The 24,075-nt window shown below is 38.0% G+C and overlaps 1 protein-coding gene across 2 annotated transcripts in view; it reads left to right on the top strand.

Moving 5' to 3' along the window:
• The first annotated feature begins 1,513 nt into the window (after nucleotides 1-1,513).
• The window catches only part of hecw1b (HECT, C2 and WW domain containing E3 ubiquitin protein ligase 1b), a 65,330-nt gene continuing 42,768 nt past the window's right edge, over nucleotides 1,514-24,075 (top strand). For both annotated transcript variants that reach the window (XM_055201332.2, XM_055201331.2), the window contains exons 1-4: nucleotides 1,514-1,768; nucleotides 12,939-13,269; nucleotides 17,796-17,903; nucleotides 22,468-22,562. In XM_055201332.2, the coding sequence (XP_055057307.2) occupies nucleotides 1,724-1,768; nucleotides 12,939-13,269; nucleotides 17,796-17,903; nucleotides 22,468-22,562 (579 nt within the window). In that variant the 5' untranslated portion in view covers nucleotides 1,514-1,723. The remainder of the gene's footprint in view (nucleotides 1,769-12,938; nucleotides 13,270-17,795; nucleotides 17,904-22,467; nucleotides 22,563-24,075) is intronic.

The raw sequence follows: 24,075 nt of genomic DNA, 5'->3' as shown, positions 1-24,075 counted from the left end.
GGATTTATTATAATGCACTTAGGAGATTATTGTTCTTTGACTACGTTTGGCTATTTATACTCTTTGTGCTGTATTTTTCATTGACACAATAGACAGGAAATAATTGGGAAGAGAGAAACAAAGGGCAGTCGGGTCGAGGAACACTAAAGCATTTTATCTTCATATACAGGTATGCTTTACAAAAGATAGGAAAATTACAAGTAGTCACCCACATTCAGAGATAAGAATCTACCTTTCTGTTGCAGGAAACGTGACACGCCTTCGTGGAAAGTATTTTAAAAATGAAACCTTTTAGAACTTTATTTATCTTTAAAGCTTATCAGATATTTGCATTATCATTAAATGACTAAGCCAGTGGGGATTTTAACAAAATGATCTTTAATCATTACTTTAGCAGTGTACTTTTATGTACTTTCACCCGTTTATTTATTGCATTCACATTTATTAAGAAATATTTCACTTCGCTCTCAAAAATAATGGTTCTTTATTGGGCTGTTTAACATCCACTGAACTTCTTTCTGTTGCACAAAATGTTACTTTTTGTAGTGCACTAAAAGATAATAAAAAAATATTATTTTAAGAATAGTGTACTGTGATGTTCTCCAAAAATGGTTCTTATCTTACTATATGGCATCACGGGGTAGAACCCAAAGTGAACCCTAAAAGGTTCCTTGTCAGAGCCTATAATTTCATAAAAAACCTTAACATCCACAAAACTTTTCAGTTGCTCAAAATCAAAAAGGGAACTATCAAAAGGGAAGTAAGGAAGAAAGGAAATGTTATTTTAGGAGCCTTATGTCATGATCCTTGGGGTACTAAAATGGATTCTTTTATTAGGCCTACTTGAATGTTTCAGAACCTTTAAAGAGTGTGGTTTAAAATAAAACATAAAAGCCCTTAAAGATATAATTATTAGACATACCGATGTTGTAGTAGGCTATTTTAAAGTCAAGAAACCACGAAGTCCTTGGTTTCCAATGGCGTCTTGACAGATGCTCCTGATGAAGGCGGCAGCTCTTGGAGGTCGCATTTATAGGCTGCATACGTCATCAAGACTGTCTTGTTTTAAAATGTTACCAATTATAAAATTGACTATTATTCTTACTTAATCCTAAATTGTTGTAATATGCGTATGACTTGCGAATGTTATGCTCGGTTAACTTAAATAAACCAGGCTTAATGACGTATGCAGCCTGCATATGCGGCCTCCGGAGGCTGTAGCCTTTAGATTGAGAAACGGCTGTAGTCGCACGAACTGACATGCGTATGACATCAAAGTACCGCGAGAGCGTTTCGAGATCAGACTTCTCTGTACGCTTTCGAATTTTTCTCGCGGTACTTTGATGTAATAGCCCTTTCGGTTCGCAAACACAACAAAATCACAACCAATCGAAACAAATCATATCCAATCACGTCCAATCAGCATCCACACACGTTTAGCCCCCCCCCCCATAGCAGTGTCCAATCAACAGCCAAACACTGTCCAGCCGTCCAGTCAGAGTTGCGCGTAGTCGCGTACGTGCGCGGGTGAGGTGGATGGCGTAAACAGGTCGTAACTGACGGAAGAAAGAAATCAATCCGACGAAGCGTTTCCATTGGTTACAGGCTCCTGGTACCCAGGAAAGAGGATGTAGCATCTCCTGCGGTGGCTGCTTTGCAAACGGGGCAACTGTGATGAAAGGGCGGCTGTTGTGCTGGGTAATATGGGGCACATAATGGCCATATGAACGTGAAGGGGATGATTCACCGGCAGGTGAAACTGACCCAGGTGAGTGAATCTCTAACGTTAATCAACCGTTAGCCAGACGTGTTTTGCGATGTCTGTGGCGATAAACGGTTAACGTAAATACGTTCACCGAGGCGTCTAATTCTGTACGGTCCTGTGTTTTAAATGTGTTTTAAACGTGGTTTTGTTTTATTTTGTATGGCCTTGTTTAGTTAGCGTTCAGCATCAGTAGGGGCCTCGCGCGTCTTTGTGTGCTCCCTGTGCGCGCGCGTTTTCGTGCACGTGCTTGTGTGTGTGGCTTAAATGAGCATCCTCGTACGTAATTCTGCACTCTACTATATCCACTACGCTTAAACGCTACACCTCATTTTAAAACATTACCCCAAACATACACCTCATCAGATACACCCTGCGTGTCAACCTAAACTACAACATAAAACATACACCCCAGCATATAAACAACATACATCCTAAACTACAACATCAAACATACACCCCATCATGGATCCTAAACCCAGAAAACAAACTCTGAAACTGAAGTTAAGATGAACTAAAATAGATCAGTATCTGCCAGGCTAATGAATCGGATGATATTAGACCATTTATATCAGCCATCAATCATCCTGTTGTCTGGATCTTTGCATTAACCATTAATAGGCCACCCATATCTTTCATCCAATAGACATGAGATCATTTGTAAGATCACTAAAATTGTACAGTAATAGTGGTCATGTTAAGGTAGTACATGTGCTTTTTAAGATGAAGTCTTTTTCAGTTTCGCTGACAACATAATATATAAAAAAGAAATACATAAGTGTATAGGAAGCTCACTGAGACAATGATGGCTTATTAAAGTCATAAGGAGCTGAACATGAGAGATTTAATAAGCCGTTTTTTCAGCGTGGATCGGTGTTCATTACTTAAGGGTCGTTCAGTACAGAAATCATTTAGTTGAGGAGTAGTGATGGGGTGGATTAGTATTGATTTACCTGAGACCAGCAGCCTATTGATCCTCTCTATAATCAGCACCAATAGACAGAAAAGCTTCAGAAGAGAGAAAAACAGATGTTCTTGAGTCATACAGGCAAATGTCTTTCCTGTTAAAGGACTCTCATGTCATCCGGTTGAAGGTAATGGGTGAACTTTTAAAAAATATATATTTATAGGTACACAGCTGTTCAATAGTTTTACTACACTTATTCTTTTTTAATATATATTTTCCCACATTTTGCAGTAATTGTAAACACAAATATAATTATAATAAGACAAAAAGCATTCAAAATACAAAACACACAGATTCAATTATTTACAGTGCATGACAAGGTATAATGTTTTTTTAATAGTGTGTGTTCCCTGGGTTCGAACCCATGACCTTTTGTGTTGTTATTACGCAATGCTCTACCACTAAGCTATGCATCAATGCTATTGCATTATATCATCTTCAGTGTATTTACCCTTTGCTCTTTACCAGAAATGTCCCCTTGACATTTTATCAAGCAGGCTCTTGAGGTTTCACCCTGAGATGTTTTTAAACAAAATTGAATGCAAAAGTATTTGATAAATGTATAATATGTGCCAAAAGCATTCGGTTAATATCATCTCATTTTTGAGATGTTCAGCGGATTTTGAGAGAGAAAGAGAGATAAATGTCAAACATTTAAGCATACACATTCAGATTAAAATATTTTAGAGATCATAAGGACATTTTTGTCAAACTTTTGAACAGCATAGCTTTGAAAAGTAATCCTTGAAAAGTAAAGTAAGGGATTCCTCTTATTTTTCCAGAAATTTAATTACAGTTACTTCTTTTGAACTAAATACTGTGTATGGACTGTTGATCAAATATATATAGTACAATAGTGCATTTAACATTAAAATTTAAAGTCTAAGATTAAAATGCAGGTTTTTCATGTATCCTTCTCACTTTTAATACTTTGGGTGAGTTAATAAAAATAATGGTAACACTTAATAGTGACAAATGGTGTAGCTCTCACTAACTAGTTGGTTGTTAGTTAGCATTAATATTTTTATTTACTTTTTTTTAAATAATTAGTAATAAGTAATTAAATAGTTTTTAGAGAGAGTAATTTAAGAATGCAAGATGCCAATGAAGATAGCTAGTAATTAATTATTTATTTTGAGTAACTTACCCAACACTGGTATGCTTTCATAAATAAATGTATGTATTGCATATTTTCTTCTTTTAGACCATAAGGTAGAGTATTTGTATTAAAATGATTACTTTCATAAAAAATCCCGATAATTTACTCAACCCCATGTTATCAATGATGTTTAACAGGGTTTCCCGCAGAAAATCTGGGTGGTAGGGTTGTGCGGGTGGGCGGGGCCGGGGGGCATGACAATCAAAGGGGTGGGGCGTACACGTCATGATGAAAATATTTTTATTTACAAAGCTCAAATAAAACTAAATTTTGAAGAAACTATGACGGAAAATGAACACATACTAGATTATTACTTAATTAAATGTTTATCAACTGGCTAGTTATCCTCCAGACAGTGACGGACCATGTCTTTCTCTCATTTCGGCCATGTGGCACGCGTGCCCACTCGCGGTGTGAAGCGCGTCCACGCTATTCTCCGAGATGCACTTGACGGCCTTTTGTGCAGCGAATTTTTTTTTTGACAACCTAGTTAAGGTGATAGGGTTTCCCAGCTTAGGTGGGCCGCCCAAACTGAAAAGTGCTGCGGGAAACCCTGTGTTTATGTCTTTCTTTGTTCAGTCAAATAGAAATGAAGTTTTATTAAAGCAACAACAAAGAGTTTTTTTAACCTTAAAGTAACATTTCCAAAAAAGTTTTAGTTGTTCATCCACGCGAAACAGGGTAAACGGCACTTTCACATTCGCTTTGCAGCCCTCTATCGGCCAAAACCGCACTAAAGAAATTTCCAAACGTCAGGGCGCGGTCCTGTAGTTTGAGTGAAAACTACAGAAACTTGCTTTACGGCAGACCTGCAATCCAATCAGAGCCAGCTACACTGTCAAAAACAAAGGTACAAAGCCGTCACTGGGGCAGTACCCTTTAAAAAAGGCCCTAATATGTACCATTTAGGTACAAATATGTACCTTTAAAGGTACATTTTGGCAGTTCAAAGTACTAATATGCACTCTTTGGGTACAAAGGTGTACCTTTTTGAAAGGGTACTGTCCCAGTGAAAACTTTTGTACCTTTATTTCTGAGAGTGTATGCTGCAGTAGGCTAAATTATGTACGACAGTGAAAAACTCTTTAGTGTTGCTTTAAAGAAAACGTTCCAGGATTTTTCTCTAATATGGGACTTTTGTGGACCTCAACAGTTTACAGTTTCAATGCTGTTTAAAATTGCAGTTTCAATGCAGCTGCAAAAGGGCTCTAAACCATCCCAACTGAGGCATAAGAGTCTTATCCAGCAAAACGATCAGCATTTTCCCAAAAAAGTATTTTTAAACCACAACTTCTCATCTGGCACTAGCCGTGTGATGCGCCAGTGCAACATTACGTAATCATGACGAAAAATCATGTGTTACATATGTGAAATGCACGCTTGCAGACCATTTTAAACAATAAACTGACACAAAGACATTAATTAATATCATTACAGATAAAACAACATCGAAACGGTCCTTTTTCTCCACACTTTTTAACACTGGAGTGGTAGTTTCCCATAGGTCATGCATGTCCTTTCGGCGTGGATTAAGTTATATGTAAGGTCGCACTGGCCCATCACAGGGCTAGTGTAAAACAAGAAGTTGTGGTTAAAAAGTACCTTTTTTTTGGGCGAGAATGACGATCGTATCGCTAGATAAGGCTCGTTGGGATCGATTAGAGCCCTTTGAAGCTGCATTAAAACTGCAAGTTTAAACTGCATTGAAACTGGTGAGGTCCACTGAAGTCCTAGCCTGGGTGCCAGCCGATCTTAGCCCCGCCCACCACGATTTGAAATACGGGGAAGATCGGTCTGGGGATTCACCGTTGAGGAGCTAATATGAGAATATCAAAACAGGCTGACGAATTAAATTGTGAGGGCGGGCTTTATACGATGATTGACAGATAAACGACAGTAACGTAATGAACCACGTCAACAAAGAGCGTGTGTGTTGAATGGCTGCTGCTGTAGAGTTCAGATGTGTGGATTCTGACATTGAGTCTGTTCTAAAAGATATTGAAAGAGCATTGATTTAAAAAGAGGAACAGAGAAACGCGAGCAGGGCATTTGTTGATGTTTTTGCCGTCCTTCCTATGGGATTCGGCAAAGGTTGGTCGCAACTGAAATGGGCAACCTTATCATGGCGATGCAACTCTGTGTGCACGACGAGATGGATATAATTAGCGGTCGTTGCCAGCTTCTTTTCGGAAGCCCGGAGTCGTGGTTGCTGAATAAGTGGAGGGACATGCTAGGCTCCAATATTTTCAAGCCAACGTAGGGTATCGTCGTGGATGAAGTTCACCTGACGTACAAATGGTAAGAGATAGTCATACTCCATGACTTAGTAAATACTTCATTTTGTGATATAAACGAAATGTTGTAAACATAGTAGGTGTTGATGTACATTCGCTAACTCAGACTTAGTATAATCACAATGTTAGTGTCATTGTAGCGAAATAACTAGCAGTTCGGTCAGGCTGCAAAGACGTAATTTCAACATACACTCCATTGCTCTGATTGGTCGTAGGTCTATCCAATTGAGTGCAGAGGCATTTTTCGGTTGAGACACGCCTCATAATTATAGCTCAATGGAGCGGTATCAGACTCAAATTCTGACTAGAATTGAGTATGACAACGTCAGGCTACTGAAGTCCACTATATAGAGAAAAATCCTGGAAAGTTTTCCTTTAAAAAAAAAACGTCTTCTCGACTAAACAAAGAAAAAGAGATAAACAACATGGGGGTGAGTAAATTATCAGGATATTTTATGAAAGTGGAGTAATCCTTTAAAGTTGGTCATAAAACCCTACAAAGAAGAGTTTTGCTTTGAAAGCGTTTTTTCCCCCGAAAGCATCAGTGTTCCCCTTTTCAGAAGTCACATTTTTTATTACCCTGCAAGTGCGTAGTAGTTAAAAATAGTGTGTGAAAAAGTACAAAATGTTTGAACTTTAGTACATCACATGATCATGTTCAATGTAGCGAGTGGTGCATAAAACTATCTTTTTTAATACAATTTTGGTTACGTGATTCATTTACCACAAAGGAAATTGAAACCAAAGGTCAAGATGAGCGCATTCGATTGTGGGATATGGTTAGTTTACAGAACACTACTCTGATTTCAAACATAAAGTATCACTTCAGATATGCTGTGGCGTATAATGCTGTGGTGATGTATGGTTTACTCCCTTGCATGTAGATGACATATTTGAGACAGAGTTGTGGCTTAATCTTGTTTCTCTGTATTATGTATAGAAATATCCTGTTCCCCTAGGCCTCTGTTCTCCGTTATGTAAGTGCATTAGGATTCTTAGGTTTCAGCTCTCCGTACATCACGCTACAGCCCAATGCTAATGCATCCCATCTAGCGTGAGACACAAACACACACAGTGTTATTTAATAGATCTGCTGCACGGCTTTAATGATTATAATTAATTTATCTGTGTCAGTGTGATTGCAAGGTGCGATGTTAAAGCTTTCCTTCTACTGTAAACACAAACGCGTATGCTGGAAGACAATTTAATTAGCATTTCAGCTATTTTCTGACAGCAAAATAGGGAAAATTACACCACTTTTGAGGAAACTCCCCTACCACTTTATTGTTAACTACCCTCTGTTTAACCTTTATGAAGATTAGTCATATGTGTACCATTGGAGGTCAGCAGATGGTATTGATGGACTGAGATTAGTCCCATCTTTCCCTCACGCATGACCAGCTACCTTCTTTAGGGAAATGTCAAACAGCAAATCCATTCAGAAGCCTTGACGATATTCTGATCCCCTTGTTTATGCAGTACATGTATGCATTTGGCAGGTGCTTTTATACAAAGGCACAAACTGTACAGTGAATTCAGGGTACATATGTGTTCATTAGGAATTGAACCCATAATCTTTGTGCTGCCAACACAATATTTCTGTTTATATCACTGCATTTCAAGTAGTTTCATTCGATCTTTAGCTAATGAAATTCCTCTATTCAAATCTAACATAACAGCAAATGGATTTATTTATAGGCTTAGGCTTGATAGGCTTTTGAGTTTTATCGTCAGTAGTAAAGGACGAGGCAGGATGAGGTAAGCCAGACATGAACCCACATCATCTGCATAATCAGTCACGACACCTCAATGTGCAAAAACATCAGGCCATGGTCCAACACCTATTGGTCTTCTGTCTTGTATTATGTCTTGTACAATGCATCACAATTGTATATGTGCATTCTCTGGGAATCAAACCTATTCTGTTTGCATATTTGTTTGCTTGCTGACAAATCTTTTCTTGCATTTATTTAGCCTTATAGCAAGCTTTGCACTTCTAAGACAGGGTTACATTGTGTTAAGCCGTCTTTTTATTTTTTTTTAGTTTCTAAACTTTTTTCTCTGTGCATGTGCATTAGGGGTGGAACCAGGGCTCCAGACTAACTTTTTTCACTAGGAGCACAGTAGCCCCCAACTGAAAATTTTAGGGGCGCAACCAGAAAATTTAGGGGCACACACCGTAAATCTACATGCTAACCAAATATTCACATTTCTACTAATTTCCACTGTATTACTAATAAATATTTGATGATAGATGCAGAAAGTATAATGTGCTGTTTCAAATTCAGTGTCACATTACAAAAAAAGTCAAATTTACTGGCTGCACATGTGCGACTGGATGTAAAATTCAGTGGCACACTCTCAAATTTTGGTGGCAAAATGCCACCATTTGGTGGCAGTCTGGAGCCCTGGGTGGAACGGTACACAGAAGTCCCGGTTCGGTTCGTACCTCGGTTCAGGCGTCACGGTTCGATTCACTTTCGGTACAATGGAGGGAAAAGCAAAACAAAAATGAAGGCGGCAATTATTTTTAGTACTTAAGATAATCTTAAAAACATAGGTGTCCTTATCTGTGTTATTTTGAGATGTCATGAATATGAACTGAAATGCATTTAATATACTATCTCGTATTACAAAAATGTATACGACTTTAAGTAATCTTGTACTCATCTTTCATACAAATATGGGTTCAAATGTATTACAAGTGTTACCTAAATACATTTTAAAATTACATTTTGGCCTTATTTCATATTAATGTACTAAAGAACAAAAAAAAATAGGCTTGTAGGATAAATTAATAGGTGTGTACGACTTCACGAGGCGCTGCAAGAAACGACAAGTGGATGACGTCAGAGTAACGTGAGAGTGATTTGAAATCAGCCTCCTCCGCAAGATTTCTCGCGGTACTCTGACGCTGATGGCGCTGGGTAAAGTTGAGCACACTTAAAAAAGCAGCTGAACTCGACAGAACTGCCCCGCGTATGCCTGCGCCTCGTCCATTAATTGTATATTAGCAGGACCATTTATCTCCTACTTCTCAGCATGAGAAATACAAAGTGTGGTGTGTGAGCGTGTGAACTGACTGAAATGCATGTGTCTCATGGTGAATGCGTGAGACTTGAGAGCCCTGATTAGATGTATTTCCACTCACATACCCAACAACTGCTGAACAACGCCGACACCCAGTCCTCGTCTTTTCCACCACTCTCTCGCCTGTACTACTGTTAATTGCTGGAAAACTAAAGTTTTGCGATCTTAAAGAGGCCGGCGGAGCGTCTAACTCTTGTGGAACACCACCACTTGCCATCCTCGCTATCGCTGCTCACTAACTGACTGGACCGACCTGACAAAAAACTGCAGTGCCAGAAAGTAGGCGGGCTCTGATAGAGCGCATACATAGGCGGAGCTCGGCTGCATCGGCGCCAATCAGAGCTTCAGAGCTAAAGCGGGGCTACAGATTAGCTGTCCCTAAAGAACCCGCGTATCTAACAGTAGTTCCGCATATATATTAATTATTACATTAATACCGTGTATTCTCCGTTTAAATTCATGCACCGAACCGTGACCCTTGTACCGATTCGGTTCGAAACGAATACATGTACCGTTCCACCCCTAATGTGCATGTGTACTTTAGCTTGATAGCCTTTTGCCTTCCAGAGAAGATACGTAAACAGTAGGGCTGTCACGATTATGAAATTTGGCTGACGGTTAATTGTTTAATAAATTGCGGAGATTATGATGATTAATTGCCTATTTATTGCTTTGACATTTAATTCTCATACATTTTTTGTTTATGAAATAATTTTCACAGATTGTTGAGATAATTTAAATGAAATCTTTTGTAAGGATTATCTGGCAATAAAAATGTATACACATAACATATTTTTAAACATATCATTTATACAGGCGCTGGAGCTCCCCCTTGTGTTTTTTAGAGAGATTTGCAATCATCGCGGTGATCTGAAATTATTGTGATGAGGTCAAACAATTACGATTATTTAGGGCTGGACAATATGGCCAAAATTTTTATCATGATAACTTCTTAATTTTATATTTCATATAATTCTTAATTATAATTTCATATAACATATTCTACCATATTTATATACATGCATATACATAAAGTATGTTATTAATTTGACCATTGTTTAATTATACTAACATAGTCTTTAAGTTTTTATTTGTAGCAAAACAACAGTAACCAAATTTACTCTTGTCTCACCACAATAACCATGGAATTTTTTGTTAAACTAAGGTAATACAAATATAATCAATCTGACAAAAACCGTGTTCATTATAATAAAATTATGGTTAATTTTTCTAAGGAGAACTATACAAAATGATCTGTTTGAAAGACGGGAAGTGCACCTGTTAATCAGCGCTATTATAACAGAGCAGTAACGGGAGTAATATGGAATAATGTGTGGATCTTGAATGATTGTAAGAATACATTTCCTTTAAATATAATGTTTGTCATATAATGTTTGTCATTTTGAGAGATAATAATGTTTTTTTCAATTGTTACTGAGCTTGTTTAGACTTGTTGCAGTTATAACAGCGTGTTTGGCGTATTTACCTCAGAGTTTATTTCAGTAATATTGCTTTTTTTCTGGTAATAATAATCCAATTTTTACTCTTGATTCCTTGTTTGTTTATTCATGTCATTATGCTGTTATTTTAATTATGTTAGAACATTTCTTTCCATATGAGACGTTCTTTGCCGTTATATAAATACTCTCGTTTATGCATATATAAATAGTAGGAAATGTATTATGTAACCATGCCTGTCACCTATATTTTCTCTTCAAAAGTTATAATGCTAACAGGGCTTGACATTAACTTTTTGAGGAACTTGTCCTTCGGACAAGTAAATTTGTGTTTCACTTGTCCATGCACAAAAGTCACTTGTCCGGGTAAAGATTTATAATATAATGTATTTTTTGTGTTTTGCTAATCAATCATGTATAACATACAATTGCTACAATACTTTAATTTTAATTAAAATGAATTGAGATTAACATACAATTTATACTCATAATTCAACCTCATGTTTTTTTTTTATTATTTAATCAAATAAAACTTTTGAAATTTACTTTGAAACCAGGATTTATATCTCCCATTGCTGAAAAAACTATAGAGACCAGAAAATCATGTGAATTTAGGCCACTGAAATGTATTTTACTAAGATTCATTTGGCTGCTTCTTGTTACTCTTTCTGAAGAATGATGCTATATCTGCTGCCTTTCTCTTCATTTTTCCCACATTTCAATAATTGTCTGACATTAAAACACTAAAGCAAAACATTAAAACATTACCATGTTTTAAAAAACTTATTAGGATAAATGTATCTAGATTATCTGTTATATATAAAATCAATCTTAAACCTAGCATTTACGCTGTAATGTTTGTGTGGGATTTTAATGTACAGTGACGAATCTGTCAGATTCAAATCGGCTGTCGAGCGTCGCACACACACATAGGCGCGCTGGAAGAAAGATTCTCATTCTTAAACAAGATTTTAAGCCCATTATGTGTTTTTACCGAACTTTAGAAGAGAAAAAATACGGACTTAAATCTGCTTTTTTGACACACAGTGATGCAAACGCGGTTGAAGTGCCTGTCAGTTATATTCACGCCGGAGCCTGAAGAAACATCACTCTCCACTCCACGCCATCCCGCGACTCCCGCCCCTCCGTGTTCGTCGATAAGGTTTAATGCGCAGCTTGTTTAGTAACAATAACAGTAACATGTAAACGAGTGTTTGTGTGTCGGCGTGCCGCGCTCTCTGTTCAATATTCCACTCGGTGTTTGCGCTGCGCGTTCTGCTCTGTTGTTAACGGCACATAACGTTAAGAACATTGTTTGAAATTTAACTTGTCCAGTCGGACAACTAATTTTCTCTTACACTTGTCCTACAAAAAATCCACTTGTCCCGGACAAGCGGACAAGCCTTAATGTCGAGCCCTGAGCTAATTTATATTTATGATATATGTGGACATAAATAGACCTTTGATCCATTCATGTGTCCTGACCACTACACTAGAGATTTTAAACATCCTAACTAGTCTATCAAATAATATCTAAAGTATATTGTTTTGTGAAGAAAAAAACCAGCAGGCTATTATATTGTTTATTGAGGAGGCGCTTTTCAACAGAAAGTGTCAATCACATGATCATTTGATACGCAGAAGCAGCAGTTAGCAACACACTGCAAACGCAGTATGTGTGAAAGCACAAAGAATGCTTGACGGATCCCACCACATACGTACTGAAGTAAACACTGCAAACGCACTGCAAACGGAGTATGTGTGAAACAGGCGTAAATCCTGTGAAATTATGATTAACCGTAACTCTACTCAACCGGCAAGATTTTGACCGTAGCTGTATCCTTTCTAGCCACAACGGCTTAACACATACAGTTCTACAAAGTTTGCAGTAAGCTACTGTAATTTCATTCTGAACATTGTTATTACAGTATCTTAAACCCCATTTTGCATAATTTTCTTATACGACAATGTCTAGAGATCCACGTTCTTCTTAGCTGGCCGTGAAAAGTCTGTACTAGTTACATAAAATTTTAGCAGATGTTTTTATCCAATGAGAGAGCTGCAACTGAGCTCCCCAGGACATGATTGTACTTTCAATTTCTTCCATGGTCGGATTCACCCACCACATGTTCCAAAAGAACACCTTGTTTTTTATAATAATATTGTAATATGTCCCGTTTCTCTGCAATCTTCTCTCTTGTGTTTTCAGAACTTGTACCAGAACAGGTTTCTCGGGCTCGCAGCCATGGCCTCTCCATCTCGTGCATCTCAGGGCAGGCGGCGATGTAAGGAGCCCATTCGGCACAGCTTCAACCCTGAGCAGTTTCCCAACGTGGACTTCCAGAACGGCGTACCGGAAGACCTGGCGGCCGCCGTGCTGCGCTCTACCAGTGACACCGATCTGGTAACGTCCCACTGCCGCTCCACCCTCACAGTTAGCACGTCCAGCTACACGATCGGGCAGACGCAGGACATCACCCTCAGTTGGGACATTAAGGAGGAGGTGGACGCAGGAGACTGGATTGGCATGTACCTCATTGGTAAGCTGGTTTTATTTGTCTGTGTGTGAAATGGTTGAAAAATAATCTGTACCTTGCCCTGTACCATGCCTTTAAAACAATGGAACTTCGAGGACCTGTGTTCAACAAAAACATTATTATGAACACCTGTTCAATTTCTCATCAATGCAATGGTGTAATGGTGTGGGGGATGTTTTCTTGGCACACTTTAGTGCCAATTGGGCATCATTTAAATGCCACGGCCTACCTGAGCATTGTTTCTGACCATGTCCATCCCATTATGACCACCATGTATCCATCCTCTGATGGCTACTTCCAGCATAATAATGCACCATGTCACAAAGCTCGAATCATTTCAAATTGGTTTCTTGAACATGACAATGAGTTCAATGTACTAAAATGGCCCCCACAGTCACCAGATCTCAACCCAATAGAGCATCTTTGGGATGTGGTGGAACGGGAGCTTCATGCCCTGGATGTGCATCCCACAAATCTTCATCAACTGCAATGTGCTATCCTATCAATATGGGCCAACATTTCTAAAGAATGCTTTCAACACCTTGTTGAATCAATGCCACGTAGAATTAAGGCAGTTCTGAAGGCGAAAGAGGTTAAAACACAGTATTAGTATGGTGTTCCTAATAATCCTTTAGGTGAGTGTATATGTTCTTAAATTGGTTGTATGGGTATTTGAAAACTATTTACCTAGATGAAAAGTCGAGATGTACGCCTACAACATTAAATTACACATTAAATGAAGTATAATGTTGTTACAATGCCAAACACCAAAGTTGTGACTGATGAGTTAGCGCTATATATGCCAGTTAATGCTATATGCTATCAAGGGGTGGGCGGTATGACAAAAAATCCAATTCCGGTATACTTCATGGTATACATGTTTTTTTAGTTTATATTGTTTTTGGAATATAAAATTTGCAGACATTTGCCACTCACTATAGCTTTTAACTAAATGCTCAAAATATTAATATAAATATTTTAAAATATGGGAGAGTTAAAGCTAGTGTTAAAGTAAAAATGCCAAGAAGATAACAACAGATTAAGTATTGATAGACAGAATCTTGTTTTTGAGTTATTAATTTTATAGACTATTGAAGCTATAGTATGCATTCATTGTATTTGTATTTATGCATACAGTACATTAAAAATAGGCAATATATCAAATGAACAAGTATGAATATATGGACAAACCTACAGACATAATAAATACATATGAAGAGTTTCGTTGCAAAACAAGATAACTCAGTTTTTAACATGTTTGTCAAAACATGTTTATTATTATGTTATCATGTAATTATTTTGTTTTATGGTGCTACTCAGCTGTATTTTTTAAGTTATGAAGGTTTAAATCACAACAAACCAACCGCAGTTGAATTGATATTAATTGGAATGCACAACCAAAAAATGAGATTTCTGAAAAATAAAAAAAAACGTTTTTGCAACGAGTTTTGCAACGAAACGCTTCATATTATATATATATATATATCTCAGTGTTTCCCACAGATCTGAAATTTACTTGTGGTGGTAGCTCGTGAAAAGGGCAATCATTATATCCACCGACAAAAAATGGTCTACTATAAGCAAACGGCGTGTCAAACTGCATTGCACATGTCACTGATATAAACAAGTTTTGTCTTAGCTTGCTTAAATTTTAGAAAAAACTTTACAACTATTAGCATTGTGTGTGAGAAGAGCTTTCTTAATTTGGCGACGCAGCTGCTTGTTCGCGCCTCGAGAGACTGCTGCTGCATGAGCACAGAGAGAGAGAGAGAGAGAGAGAGAGAGAGAGAGAGAGCAATCAGGCGAGACCCACGGTGGATTCACTGGTGCTTATTATGAAATTACACAAATAACTTGTAAAATTAAACCACTTGTAAGTGAACTCTTAAACAAATACCTCGTCGAAAATAACACATGTTTTGGGTTCCTGTGTAATCTATGTGTTGTTTATTTTGCTTGTTATATAAATAAACTACTTTAAATACTTTGTTGTTATTTATTCTTCGCAGAAGTTACGTGATGACCACGAAAGCCGCGTGTTTATGTTGTTACTGATGAAACCGTCTATATTAACGGAATATATCGTCATGCCGCCCAGCTCTAATGCTAGCGTTTAAGCCGAAGTACTACTGTTGGCGTTACAGCAGGTCCAAAAAACCCCCACAAACTTACCACTAGGGCTGTGCAAAAATATCGATACAGCTAACTATTGTGATAGTTAGCTGTATCGATAGTGTATCGATATTTCGATCTCTACTATCGATATTTTAAAAGCCATCAAATCCCTCTGTGTGCTTCAAACGACCTCTTCCGCCACTGCTGTAGTTGTCACTGTCCAGTTGTCTGTCATATACGGCCATTCGGCCAATGTCTCAGAAGTTAGCGGGAGTGAGAAAATGACAGAAATTTTAAAAACACCTGCAGCTTTTATTTTGATAAAAAAAGAAAAAGTATTGCAATGTATAGCAACACGCAACGCATCGAATTGTATCGTGATACGTATCGTATCGGGAGGCCCTTGCCAATACCCAGCCCTACTTACCACTCACAAACGTCCATCTCCAAACAATTGATTATTCCTCCTCTGTATCTTCGTCTCATACAGGCTCAAACATAAGGGGCCCTATTTTAGCAATCTACAATGCACTGCGCAAGTACATTTACGGTGTGTCCAGATCCACTTTTGCTAGTTTGGTCTATACGCCTGGCGCATAGTCATAAAGGTTTTTTTCTATTCTCTTAATGAATAATGGATGTGTTTTGGGTGTAGCGTTTAATAAACCAATGAGAGTCTCATCTCCCATCCCATTTAAGAGCCAGTTGCGCTCGCATTGAGGCGAATTCCCTATTTGCATGGCGGAGTTTGTAAGCAGAAAAAACTTGATGTTAAAAAAATATTGTTTTATTTATTGAAATTTTTATTTTTGTAATAAAAGCTTTGGTTCTCTCTAAAAGTCGTTATTTTAGTAATGGAGTAATAAGTAAAATAAGCAGTGTTTTAATTGCTGATAAAGTAAGATGCATGACTACTGTAATCTCAAAAAGTTTTTTATAAGAATAATTTACAAATTTACAAAAAAATTTAAATACTTTGTAACAAACAGGAGATAAAGAATTAACAAACGTGTGGAGAGCCGCAATACTTAAGAACCTAGGACACAATGTTACTTAAAAATGGTTTTCATCTCACCATATCCAAAGGTACAAAGTCATCATATACAATAAATCTGTGGGGTAGCATTTAAAAAAAATTAAATAAATGCAATATTAGCACTTTTTAAAAGCAAAAAAATTTGCTTACCAAGCTACAGGTGAAGCAGCTCTTCTGCCAGCTGATCTAAGCTTTGTGTGCTGCTGCGCATCCATGTGTGTAATAACAGACACGCATTGTCGTCCCGTTGTCGTTTATAGGCCGTTTCATCGGGCACACGTGCGGTGACGCGATAAGCGTCTGTTCCGAACTTTACTTACGGTTTCTGTTTGTTTAATAGTTTGACTAGTTATTGAAACTGAACTCATACCTCGTCAAAAATACAAATGTTTTGGGTTCCTATGTAATTTACGTGTTGTTTATTTTGCTTGTTATATAAATAAAGTACTTTAAAAGGACTTTGTTGTTATTTATTCTTCGCAAAGTTAACCGGAATTTACGTGATGATTACGAAAGCCGCGTGTTTATGTTGTTGCTAAAACCGTCTATAGGGGCATATTACTAACACACTCTTTAAATATCAAAAACAATATTGACTTTAGAGCAGGTGGTCAATGGCGTAGTCTTTTTTAGTTCCCTCAAAATAGCAACGCGCAAACAATGCGCCTGAACACACCTCATTTTCAAGCCAGCACGCCCATGGGCGCAGAATAGGCGCAAACGCAATAGGCGCAATAGGTAGCTTAAACTACTTGACACTGGACGTGAAAATGACTGCGTCAGGCTCAAACTAGCAAAAAAACACTTGCGTCACGCTTTACACACACACAGAGTTACTGATAGGAGCTGCTCTGTGAAACAGCCAATCAGAGCAGAGCTCAACATTATTATTCATGATCCTTGGTAATAATAGACCTTTTCATTCTGGGGTCAAATCCTAGGGTTGTAAACGTTTCTGTATAATTTTTCCACTTAATAAAGCCACATCTGAAAACAATTTAACATAAAATTTCAATGCAATTTTAGCGCCTTTAATATTGTTAATAGATTTTTTTTAGATTAGTTTATTGGTTTTTATACTAGTACACAGATCTAACTTGAGAATCGAAAGTTGTTGTTTTTGTGGCACCGACTCAACGCTGGAAGTGTCGAACATCAGGATGTGCACTAACCACAGACCAATTTAACTTCGGGTTAGACTTTAGCAACAGCAAAATAAAATCCTATTTTTTAAGTTAAATCTTTGCATGGGATCACTCTTTTTGACCTATTTACATTTAATGTATAGACTAAATTCAAACATCTCATGTCCATACGGTAAAATGTGATCGTCTTTATGCATGACATGTAAAAGATCTAATGTTTTTTTTCCTAATAGATGAAGTTTTGTCGGAGAACTTTCTGGACTACAAGAACAGAGGTGTCAACGGATCTCACAGAGGTCAGATCGTCTGGAAGATTGAGGCCAGCTCCTACTTTGTAGAACGTATGTAGCTCTTTATTTCCTACTTGAATTTAAATGAACACATAGTATTTACAAAATAAATATGGATTTTATCACACAAAACAACTGATCTCAGAGCACTATCTGTATGAGATCAAACTAAGGTGTTTCACCGTGTGAAAAATGTCCTGCTGTAGGTGTTATGTTTATTTATCCAGACACAGGAAGTCTTCAAAGACGCTTAAAAAAAATGTAGGTGTTTGTAGATGTAAAGATCAGCTTCCTTTGTATGACTGCTATGATAACGTCACACCAAAATAAACACTTCTGTGTTCAGTCAAGTTTAAAAAGGTGTGACATGAATTCACTCAAGATCTCTTTTCAGAAGGTTCTTCTCATGGAATACTATTGTGCTTTGATAGACCTGAAGTGTTTATTATAAAGCACAGATGTACTGTGAAGTGTCTTGTTTTAAAATGTATTTTTAGCGTGATAGTCTAGATCAGGGGTGTCAGACGATGGCCGGATGGTAAATAATGGCACCACGTGAGGGCCGGATAAGAAGAAGAGCAGTGCCCGCGGAAATAAAAGAATGTTTGGGTGCACCAGCAGTGCGTGCAGACTGTCTACGCTCAGCGTGTGAAAGAGCTTGCATGTCTGCTATTGAAAATGAACTAGACACTCGCAACTGTTGTTCGATTGGACACCTTTGTGAGCCGTGTCCGGCCCGCGGGCCATTTGTTTGACACCCCTGGTCTATATAGATAACAATGTTATGTTTTACACTGTAAGCCACTCAGGTTTCTTTTTCCAATTATTTTTTGCTTTCTATTGGAAGATACTTTTGTTATGAGTAATGATTGCATTTATAGTGTCTCGGCTTAACCCAGTGTAAGGTCAAGTAAACATGAGTAAAGACACGTGTTACATGCGGTCTGCCTAGCTTTTTCTAATGGCACTGAAAGTGAATAGTAGACACTTTTTTTGATTTATCATCAAAAAGAGGAATCCATACAACTCTGGTGGGTTAATATATGTCTTCTGAAGCGAAAGGAAATGTTTGTGGGAAAAAACATATTTTAGACATATTTAGTGAAAGCGCTGCGTTTAAACATAAACACATCTAGATCAATAATTGCGTCAAGCCAGCTCCATGTCGATACGTAAGACGATCACTGGTTTTTGCGAGTATTGTGACTAGACATATGACCAAAATCTTCTATCATGATAGGATTCATTTTATATCATGATAATGATATGTATCACGGTAGAGTTTTTTATTTTAATAAGGTTTTTCTTCTCACAAAAACCTAAACCTTATACAAGCATAAAAAGAAGATAAAAACAAACAAAACTCAAGCTCTCTGAAGATAAACAGTCAATGACAAAGAATAATTAAGTATGTATGTATGTATATTTTTTATTTAAGGTAGAAAAGTGATTTAGTGAAGAGCAGTGAGAGATTTTCTCTTAATGCTGTTTGATAAACACGAGTGACAGACAGGAGCAAAATTAGGTAACTTCCCCTTTAAGACCGGATCCAATATACTGTTACACATGCGTTTTCTCTTTTAGCTGTTTAATTTCTCTTAAGCCCTAAATGGTCGTGTTTATGAGGATGCTTACAAAGACGGGAATTTTGATGCATATATTTATTTAAGGCCAATAATGCGGGAAAAATGCTCACGAGCTTAATGAGCAGCAGTTGCGCGACTTGCGCGCTCCTCAGACACAGAAAGAGCGCACGCATATAGATCTGTTGTTTGTGTTTTAATGGCTTAAAATAACTTGTTTTAAAACTGAAGTGCTTAAATACGTGAACAAACGTTACGTTTTCATGACCACACACACAGGAGCGTGACGTGGGCACGTAACCTTGATGGAGACGATAGTACAAAATCTCTACCGGTTGACAAATTTCTACCGGTTGATCATGTCTACCAGTTTATCACCCACCCCTATGTGTTGTGATAAACACATAGTCATGAGACTTGCGAGAACTAATAATTTTACATGAGTGTGAAACGTGGCGTATTGATTGCTAAATATGCTCAAAATGTTAAAGGGGTCATATCATGAAAATCTGACTTTTTGTGCCCTATTTTAACGATCTAAGCGCATTGTCTAAAGCGCACAGCGCAACGTCTAAATGGGCGTGTCCGAATCCACTTCTGCTAATTTAACGACGGGAAAAATGGTTTGTGCGCCGAGCGCATGGTCGAAAAGGGTTGGTCCTATTTTTTTAATGATTAATGGGAGTATTTTGGGCGTAACATGCAATAATCGAATGAGAGTCTCAGCTCTCATCCCCTTTAAAAGCCTGCTGCGCTGGCGCTATGTCTAATCCCTATTTAGATGACGGACTTCGTAAACTGAAAAACTAAGCGGAGGAAGGTGATCCCCAGTTTAAGATTAATGTTAAATAATTGTGTTGTTTTTCACTTGTATTGAAATAGTTATTTTTTCATTAAAACCTTTAAAACCCGTTTTCTTTTAGTCATGGAAGTAAAAAATCAGGCTTTTAATTGCTTTAAATGTATGGCTATCCAATATCATCAAAAAATAATTTACAAGTATGTAAGAAAAGGTTTGTAATCTAAAAATACTTTAGTAACAAACAGGAGATAAAGAATTTACAAACGGCTCTCCTCACGTTTCAGCACTTAGACAGCGTCAGTTTTTTTAGGCATTACTTAAAAATGTTTCTCATCTCACCATATCCGCAGGTACAGAGTCATCATATAGGATATCTTAAAGGAGTGTAACTACTGTAACATGTAAATAATGCACATAAATAAAGTGAGCAAGAGTGCTCAACAATTATATCTAATCAACAGGCACGTGAAACCCTAGAAGGTTGCTCAAACAACAAAATCACCAGTTAACTTACTTTAAAACTGCAAGAACTGTAGACTTATACACTAACAGGCTTAAATAAACCCAAAACATAAGTCCACTTACAGTTGTCACGGACACGCGTTTTATCAACTGGCTATCCTCCAGACATGACGGACCACGTCTTTATCTCATTTCGGCCGTGTGGTGCGCTAGCACGCTCGCGGTGTGTAGCGCGTCTGCGCTATTCTATGAGATGTTGAGATGTTTTATCAACTGGCTAGTTATCCTCCAGACAGTGACGGTCCGGACCAAGGCTTTCTCATTTCGGCCCCGCTCGCGGTTTAATGCGCGTACGCACTATTTTCCGAGTTGCACTTGACGGCCTTTTGCAGCGATTATTATTATTTTTTTGCCGATCTTGTTAAGGCGGTAGGGTTTCCAAGCTTAGGGGGGCCGCCTTAACTGAAATATGCCATGGGATACCCTGAAAAGCGTTTTTTGTGCTGCTGCGCATTCATGTATGCGTTAAGCAAACCCGCGTTGTCGTCCCGTTTAGGCGCATATTACTAACGCGCTCTTTAAATAACAAAAAACATATTTCGCCATTGACTTTAGAGCAGGTTTTTGTTGGTCAATGGCGTAGTCTATTTTAGTTGCCTCAAAATAGCAACGCGCCAACAATGGGCCTGAACACACCTCGTTTTCAGACCAGAACGTCCATGGGCGCAAAAGGGGGCACAAATGCATTTGCTATTTAAACAACGCGGCGCTAAACGTGAAAATTAAAATTGTGCAGGGTGGAAACTAGCAAAAGACACTTGCGTCGCGCATTGCGCTGCATTGCGCCGGGTGTAAGATAGAGCCCTTTATGTTTAAATGCTATAATTGGGTAACCCGGTGCTACTATTAACCTAGAAAATGTGATTCTCTGCAAGCATGTGAAAAATTAGCTAATTGAAATTTGGCTTATTATAATAATTCTGCCTCTTAATCTGCACTATCCAACTATGGCACTGCCATTTAGTGCAGAGAGAGAGAGAGAGAGAAAATGCATTTCATCAGCTCATTTACATTTAAAAGGACTTTTGCAGTAAAAAATTTCTCACACCTACAAAGTGGCAATTTTAACATGCTATAATAAATGATATGGTATTTGAGCTAAAAATTCCCATATGTATTTCTAGGGACATAATTAATCTTAATTAATCTTAAAAAAGTCTTGTGTACTATCCCATTTTAATTGTTTTCTTCTTACAACGGTATCATTTGGCTTCAGAAGGCATATATTAACCAGTGGCGGAGCCAGGGATTTTTCATGATGTATAACATACAATGAGGGGTGTGCCGGTTTCAGAATTGGTGATGACGGTTATGAAGTGAGTCAAATGTGACGGGTCATAACATAACCGCCCCGGGGGGTTGGGGTTTAGGTTGCGCGTTGCAACGTTCGTCTGTTATAGGACAACTGACAAACGAGCAGACACTGATTAGCTACTTGCTCTACGTTTTTACGTATTTAAAAATAACAGCAAGACAACTACCTGTGAATGTGCTTTCACCGCTATCACCCAACATCTTCCTCTCCAACCCGTCGTTTAAGACACTATTACTTTAAGTAATTGCTTTTTCTATCATCATTTTAGTTTTAGGCAATATAAAGCCCTATTTTTTTTCCATTTGAGGCCAAACTGAAGTGGGTCTTTGAATTTACTGAAACTTAAGTACTGTATATGCTATGAAACATTTTGACCCTTTCTGTGCATTTCAGCGGAGACTAAGATCTGTTTTAAATACTATCATGGCGTAAGCGGAGCCCTACGGGCCACCACCCCGTGTGTGACAGTGAAGAACCCGACTGCACCGGTGAGTTCAACATACGTTCACACTGGCCAAATGTCAAGAGCTTCATTTTCTGCCTTGTGTCATGTCTGAAAGGATGCCATTATGTCATGAGCAGGTGTACAGTAATAATGATTATATGTGTCAGTTATGTCACTTCATACTCGTATTAACACATCTAGCTCTCTTCTGGTTCAATAGAATGCGGCTGTTTAATCTTTCCATCACGTTTCATCAGGTGTTTGTGAAGAGCAGAATAGTCTTTACCATCTGTTTTTCTGAAGATTAAAGCCACAGATAATCTCAGGTTATCGTTTCATGGTTTATTACTGGCATAATAATGACTCAAACTCTCTTTTCTGAATATCAAAGTGTATTCAGTTTCCAAACAGGGTTTTAAAAGACAAACAAATCAATGGTCAGTTTATCAGTAAGAGAGGTTGTAAGATGGTTTACTATCAATTTTCTGAATTGCCCGAGTCATTTGCACACTCTCTGTGTAGCCTTATATTCAGTCATCACTGTTTAACGTTTTAGACACAGGTTGGGACTCTTCCCTGGTGACTGTTGCATTGTTTGACAAGAGTAACTGTGCACGACTGTCAGCGTTTGCCACAAAAGTAGAAACAACAAAATACAGCCCACGGATATAAAGTCATAACCCAAAACATAACTCCAAACAGAGCTTACCGGTATTTTGTTACTCATAGATATATACACTAGATGTTGCCTTGGGGCTCTGAGCATGCGTCAAAACCGCTGCCATCTTAGAACAGGGGTCTTGTCATAGGAAGTATCTGGGTAAAGCTGCTATCTCCGCCTGTACTTCGAATTCATGGACGATGCCGGACTTTTGTGCTGCGTATGGATGTTAGGGCTACTAGCACTATGCATTATAGTTAAATCAAAACTTACATTTTTTTCTGTACTCAATGCTAAATACATGTCTGACTGTTGAAACGAACCAAAAGAAAACCAAGAAAATCGCGTTCATGACGATTTATGGTGATTTTATTTCTGTTAAACCATTGCCTACAATGACGCTGATGCTGGGTTCCCCTGTTTCAAGATGGCGGCTCTAGTTGACGCATTCGGTTCAATGAACTGCCGTAGCCAAGGCGACATCTAGTGTACATATCTATGTTTGTTACTGATGTGCGAGGGATATCTTGTGTGAGTGATATCTTGATGGCACATTTTACTGGAAAAGTCATTCTGATAAATTCCTGGTAATTTACCGAAATCACTGTGTGAAAGAGGCTAATGTCCTTGATGAATGTGTTGTTGCAGGCCCTCCTAAAACTTAGACTTGCACATGTATGAGAAAGAGCGCATGCCTGTCACACTGGAGGGGATTGTAACGCGCATTGTTTGTACAGTAACTGGAAAAATCGCAGGTTTGCATTACATTATTTAGGAGCAAAAACATCTTTAAGTAACTTATTGTAGGCTACTATTAATATAGTGCAAGTAACAGGCAGAAGATGATAGCACTTTACTGTATCAGTCGATTTGAAGGATAAGACCCACACTTTAA

This window comes from Misgurnus anguillicaudatus, chromosome 2, assembly GCF_027580225.2.
Source record: "Misgurnus anguillicaudatus chromosome 2, ASM2758022v2, whole genome shotgun sequence".
NCBI lineage: Eukaryota > Metazoa > Chordata > Actinopteri > Cypriniformes > Cobitidae > Misgurnus > Misgurnus anguillicaudatus.
The sequence above is the reverse complement of the archived record's forward strand: the minus strand, read 5'-3'. Positions and strand labels throughout refer to the sequence as shown.